Source organism: Bactrocera latifrons, unplaced genomic scaffold (assembly GCF_001853355.1).
Source record: "Bactrocera latifrons isolate USDA-ARS-PBARC rearing strain unplaced genomic scaffold, ASM185335v1 scaffold_10, whole genome shotgun sequence".
NCBI classification, from domain to species: Eukaryota; Metazoa; Arthropoda; class Insecta; order Diptera; family Tephritidae; genus Bactrocera; species Bactrocera latifrons.
In genome coordinates, this window is record NW_017534408.1 from 431496 (window position 1) to 438496 (window position 7001).

General features: G+C 33.3%; 1 protein-coding gene across 3 annotated transcripts in view; it reads left to right on the forward strand.

The window, feature by feature from the left end:
• Window positions 1-3202: 3202 nt before the first annotated feature.
• The window catches only part of LOC108966362 (complexin), a gene marked incomplete at its 3' end in the record, with an annotated part of 186337 nt that continues 182538 nt past the window's right edge, over window positions 3203-7001 (forward strand). For all 3 annotated transcript variants that reach the window (XM_018929214.1, XM_018929223.1, XM_018929232.1), the window contains 1 exon segment: window positions 3203-3275. In XM_018929214.1, coding sequence (XP_018784759.1) covers window positions 3221-3275 — 55 coding nt within the window. In that variant the 5' untranslated portion in view covers window positions 3203-3220.

Below are 7001 nucleotides of genomic sequence, written 5' to 3' on the forward strand. Positions count from 1 at the left end.
TATACACAAATGTATACATATATATATATATACAAATTTAAATAGAACAAAATTCTATTGAATTTGCCGAAATTACTGAAATTACCATATCAAAATAGATTGCGTCAATGGGCGTGATGGCAGGCAGTGATGGCACCCAAATAAAGTCAACGAAAAGAAAACAAATATCTCTTTATATAAAACAAAGCGATGTGTGTGTGTGACTATAAAYAGCTTATGTTTTCAGCGCGTGAACTAAAGCACCTGGTAGCTGTATATTAAGTGACGAAATAGACAGTTATTGCTAGAAAGGCGGAAAGCCATATCGTTAAGCGCTGCGTATACGCAACATTTTCCTCTAATATATTATTCAAGCATTTCATGTTAAATTCGTGCAAGGAACTACTCAGCAAGTAAACAGTTTAGCAATATATGTTAAATGTGAATAAAGACAAATAATCGCTTCGTAATAAAAAATAACAATATTGAAGATATATTTGCGCAAATAATAACGGAGGCGAAAGTGGCAGAGGCAGAAGAAAATGAAAACAAGAAAAAACCTAAACTTCGATTGCAGCGWAGCTATAATACCCCKCACAGGTGCATTCGTTATTGCATAAGATAATAGAAAAATGTCTTTATATTGATCTTTGTTAGTCAGTTTAAATGGTAGCTATATATAGTGGTCTGACTTGATCAGTATTTTCGGAGACTGCAGCGTTGCTTTTGACCAAAACCCATGTCAAATTTCGTACAGATATTTCGACAAATAAAAGAGGTTTCCGTGCAAGAACTTGAGTTTGATTGGTCRGTTGTATRGCAGCTATATGCTTTAGTTAGCCGATATACAATTAGTTGCTGTTATAGTTAGTTATGTTAAACAACGTGTGAAAAAYTTCGGAGCGATATCTGAAAATTTGAAATACTAGTTCGCGTATATACAGACATGTGGAAATGGCTGTCATGTTTYTCAGTTACAAATGTATTTATTTTACAGGGTGCTGATTAGATAATTTCTAGTTGTTACAAACTTCAGGGTATAAACAAACATAACTGTTTACCATGTGATTTTCCAGCCAGTATGCGATGTAGTTTACTCTAATATTGGCTGGTTGGCGTCAGCCAGCTGCGTGTGACACATTCAAAATATATGTAAGCGCCATATTGTCTAGACGCATGGCGCCAACGCGGGTGGCTGTCGATGCTGCATATGCGAGTCCACTTCTACATTTATTGCTTTGCCGCTATTTCAAGTTTTCTGATGCCGCAATCGCTATGTCAAAAGCAAATAAGAGAAAAGCTGAAGATATATTCAYACACTTACATATATTTGTATTATAAGTGCTTATGTGGTAATATTTGAATTTAAATCCGCGMATGTGAGGGAGTTGAACAGCTAAATGAAGTTTATTTGCTACAGCACGGGGGTTCTTTGTGACTGAGCGGAAATGCATAKAAGCATAAYATATCTGTAACGGTTTGGAAATAAYATTTCCTWTTTCTTTTGATTTATTWTTTTCTTTGTAGCTAMAGCTAGATAATTTTAAATTTTAATCTGCTTATTATCCACAGGTTTATATAAATATCTACTAAAATATGTATTCATGAATGATGTCGTACATATCACTAGTCTTCAATGAATATATAAAATACTTTCTGCATTTGTTTAAATATTATGATGAAGATCAAAATCGAAATACTTCTTAATTTAATATGTTTATTTTGCTGTAAAGAAAGCACAAGTTTTAAAATTACTAATAAAAGCAAGGTAGGCAGCTTTGGACTCTCTTGTGTTAGTATTTTTACGCACTGGCGTTGCCTACATATAGGAGGATATTCTAGTGGGGAGGCTAGAAATTCAGGTAATTTATGATGGGTCGCAAAAAGGGCAATTTATATTTTTATTATGCGTTAATGTTATATATTACGTTATTTATTAATACTACAAGAACTCAGAAAAAAGTCATAAAATAACCAAAAACTAAATATATAAATATATAAATATTAGCTCCTGATGAAGTGGAGTTCTTAAAGTTCTTAGAAAATGCCACAAAGAAGACTCCTTAAACATTTCAAAATATTCTGCGTTGAAGATATCGTGGCTATTGCATTGAAAAAAGTAATTTCCCAGAAAAACGCTTTTCCGAAAATGAAAATTTAAAAATCCTCTTGTTGAAATATTATTGCATACCTTAACTTTGAAATTATAAAGCGACCGATTTTCTTTGTCAATTTATTTTCATTACGTTGCAKCAATAGTCACTAACTTTGACTTAATATACCCTTAATCAATCTATCTCACCCATATTTTAATAATATATTCGTTACTTAAATATTTACATTTTTATTTTTCCATTCACAACTATCTTGCATGCTTCACTCTTCTTTATCATTTCTGTCTATCTCAATATGCTTGCTAGCGCAGAAAATTGCATAGAACGACATGGAGTTAGCTACTCAGGCGGCAAATGATTGTCAGTTAACCGAGTTTCGCACAAATCCCATGTGACATATTCTTATCCGTTCATCTCGTCAACTAAATGCCGACTTACACTCGCACACTAACACAATATTTCAGTCGATTTATTGATTTTGCATTGAAGATAACTTGGATTTTTTTCCTCGAATATTGTTTGGTGAGAGAAGAAATGTTGTAGAATGGAAGAAATTTTGAGAAAACTATATTGAACAAAGTTCAACAAACAAAAGTAAATCATCTTAGCTGATAACATTTTATGAGGCGAAATTAATTTGCTAAATGTTTCTAAGCTATTTTTTTTAGTAAATTTCTCTTTTTAGAACCAATGTAAAATTAAAAAATAAAATCTTTAAAATTAATGTTAACCCTTACAGGCCCAATTTTGCTTATAGCAATATTACATTGAAGGAAGATTACTTTGAATAAATTAACTTTGAATACTAACTCACTTCTTTCTCTTTTCTTTTCTTAGAGAACTCATCAACAACAGCACTTCTCTTCGTGTGAACGCAACGTGCATCTTCCGTGCGAATACTGTTCCGAAATATCCACCAATTGAACAGCAAAAACAACTTAATATTARTAGCAGCAACAAAGTAGTAGTACACCATTGGAAGTAGTCAAAAAGTGGCAATTTTTAGGTCAAAAAATTGAGGCRGTAACAATAACAGGCGCCTATTAGTAACTACCAGAGTTATTTACGTAAGAAGCAAAAGCCAAAAGGAAGYAAAACAGGGAAAAAAGTAGAGGAAAAAGAGCAAAATGGCAGCATTCATAGCGAAACAAATGGTTGGCAACCAGCTAAGCGCCGTTAAAGGTAAGCAGAAATTTAAATTTTATTTACTTTTGAGAATACTTGACTGTGTGGGTGTATAGCTGAGTAACTGTGGTAATTCTTATGAAACTATAGAGTTAAATTTTATAGAAGTAATATAAGTTTCAACAGTTGTTAAAGAAGATGTAACGTAATTAAAGTGATTTAAAATCTGAGTGAAGAAATGTCGCCTACTTTTAGGGTAAAGAATAAAGAATAAAGAATGAACAATCATATCAATTTTAAGCTAAAAATTATTTTAAATAAATATTGCCTTTTCTCAGGATAAATAAAATTTTTAAAGTAAATATAGTAGTCTTTATAGTAAATACTTTAAAGCTAAAGATAAGAGAAGCCAGCACAGTTTTTACAATGCTTTGGAAATATAAAAATTATAAATGTCAAAGACTAATGAGTATAAAAGCACTGATGGCGAAGTCAAACACATCAATCCATTGTAATTTCTAATTATTTGAGATCTTGTCCATTATTTTGTTTACTGTCTTATCAGCTCTAAACATAACAATAACCGATATTTGGATTACCACTTGCTTACACAGCAGACTTATTGCACAACAAATGTAAATAATTTGATGTTTTATAGGCAATCTAATATAAGAACAGAATAAAACATTCATACTACATATCTCTTTCGAATTGAAATAGAAAAACACCCTACTCAAAATAAAGAAAATAAGCACGAAGACGGGAAATCACTTGGTTTTCTATCCGATGAACTCAAAAGATGTGATTTTTGAAGAAAAGTGCCCAGGGCGCCATCTGTAAAAATTTCAACCAAATTAATTAATTTTTAACTACCTGTTGGTAGAACGATTGTAAAGAAAAACCAAATTATAGAGAAGAGCTTTGCAAAGATTTTGAACTCAATTKAATTCAGCGGATACATTTTTGAAAATCGTGTTATTCAGTACTAGTTTAAGGCAAAGTTAAACTATAAATATGTCTTTTATCGGATTTACCGGATAATGAACTACAGCGGCATCTCCTTTGTTTATGGTTTGAAGTTTTGCAATTTTGATTTAAAACTACAGAACCAAACTTCAATCCAATCAGATGATATACTCCTTCATATCTTTGAAAATTCTCTTTGTCCGTTTTCCGAAGAATATGAGTATATTTGCAAAATCATTCATCATTTRCATATATCCATTCTGTACATGCCTWCCATTATACATTCCACTGTGTTCTATTAACCTTAACTCAGCTAACTAAGAGACAGCATTTAATGAAATATAACAGTATGTAGCCTTTTCGTACTTAATTAATTAAATTTCCAGCATATGGACAGACATAATTAAAATTACKCATTTCTCGAGCTAACAATTTACAACAAAGCATATGAAGAGTTTAAGGTTAAAGGCATACAATTGGTCACTTAGAGACCGCTTCGAGTAATCACTCATTATAGTACAATGGCAAGCATGTTCATGACAACCACCCATATTTGACACCATTGCCGCCTACTCACCAGATCTGCGAGTATGGAACTGTGTTTAGACAACAACAAATACAAATTACTTCAAAGAAGCCAGACAAAATCGGTSAGGCAACAAAGCGTTAGCTATCCACCCGGAGTAAAGCAATCRAAGCCTCTCCGCTGCAGATCCTCTCGGTTGTATCATTCAATTCGAGTGGACCCTCAAAATTGAAAAGCAAGTGACAAGCGCAGAGTGTAGAGCTTATCACCACCCGCCGACGACCGACCGATTCACTGACTGCCTCTCTGTTGTCTGTTTTCGATGTGGAGGCAAATCGTTGGATTTGATAATAAGCGTGAAACGAGTGATAGATTTATATTGCAAGTGAGGCTGTGTGTATATGCTGTTTTGGGCAAAATAATTACGGAACTTTGAAGCAGCCACAAGGACAATGACGACAATAACCTACAACAACGRCCTCAATTGAATTARKTGCTCGACTGACCTTGGGCGCTGCRCTTGAGTGGCTGGCCATTTCTTTATGCTGGCTGTGGAAAAGCTGGGCCAACAGCTGACGCATTTTCAGTGCACACATGACACACTTAACTGTAAGTGTTACTTGAAATCGGCTTGTAAAACAGTGAGTATGCCATTGCATTTGACATACTGAGTTCATTTTGCCGCACTGTTATTGGCAGCAGCGCGGAGGCGCGAAAATTACAACAACGAAATTGTTGTATGCTGAGATAAAAGAGATAAAATACAGAGGCACTTGAATTGTACGAACACGTACATWAGGGTGTGTTCAGCAGGAGGTGCTGTTGCCATTGCTGGGTCCTTCAGAAACTTTTTTTTTTTTAATAAAATTGAAAAAAGTAAATTAATTACAATTACAATTTATATATATATAGCACTAGCGGTTAAGCCATCAGCTTAGGGCCTTCAGAAACTTATGCTGTTATTTAGCAGAAATAACTGTTTCTGTTTACTGCAACCGAGTTTCATAGTGCCAAAAAAAAACTTTTTTTTTTTTTTTCAGAAAGCGAAACATTGCTTTTCATTACTCGTTCGATTTTTTTTTCATACAAAGAAAAGGGGGGGCCTAGCCTCGAACTTTATTCGAAAAAMAATTCACTCGAATTCAGATTTTTTATATTCTGTAACTCGATTTTCGGATTTTCAAGCTAATTTTCGAATAAAGTATTTGTTAGCTTTTGAGTTGTAGAAASCAAACATGAAAATTGTAGTTATTTATTCTGGCACAGGGTGGTACAACTTCGCAAAATTATAAAATACAAATCGAGATACAGAATAAGGCCCAAGATTTTTTTTAGAAAAACTTCGAAAATTGTAAAGTTCATATAAGTTTTTGAAAAAGAAAAAAGTTSTTATTTCCAAACCAATAAGATTGTAAAAATTTTGCTGGCTTTTTATTTTAAAATTTTCGTACATCCTGAAAAAAGGCAACATTTATTTAAAATAATTTTCAGCTTAATGCTTATATCGATTTAAGAAAATTTATTTCTTTTCATGTCTTTCTTAAAAAAAATTGATAACCTCATCTTTCCGTACCCTAAAATTATGTTACTATTCACTTAAAAAACTGCAGACACCCTAATGTTCGCCCATTTTCCTATTTTTTTCTTTCTTACTGTTTTTTACTTTTCTTAACCACTAACCATGTTAGTAGAAACATGAGAGAAACTATAATTAACATGAGTCCATGGTCGTTGCAAAGATACCGTCACACGCGTTGTTTTGAGGAATTAATAAAACACCTTTCCCGTTCACCGTTATACACAGATACCCATATGTGCGATGCTGGTGCCACAGGCCAATCAACACAAGTGTCTTCTGCGGCGCCGTATTCTCATATTGAATTATTTATGCCGCCACAAGCTCGCAGAAAAAGCTTCCGAAGTGTGGGCGTGTATGAAGAGGGTTTTCTAATACACATACATATATGTGTGTGCATGTATKTGTACGGTGCCGGCGTCTATTTTCATATATTTGCTTAAGGAAAGTATCCTATGCAACTTTAATGTAAATTCCAGTCAATTAAAGTGATTTGCCTTGCTTGAAATTAATTTTAATAGAGCGAAGAAATCTATAACATGGCTACTGCAGATAGTTGGTGTGCTCTGTTTAGGGAAAATAGTTATTAAAAGAAGCTGGGGTAAATTTAAAGCAAACAGTGTAAGCACTGCAGTTAATATTGATAAAGTTTATATAGTGAGGATAACCAAACAGGTTGGTTTGCAAGTGATTTGTAATATTTTAATATATTCAA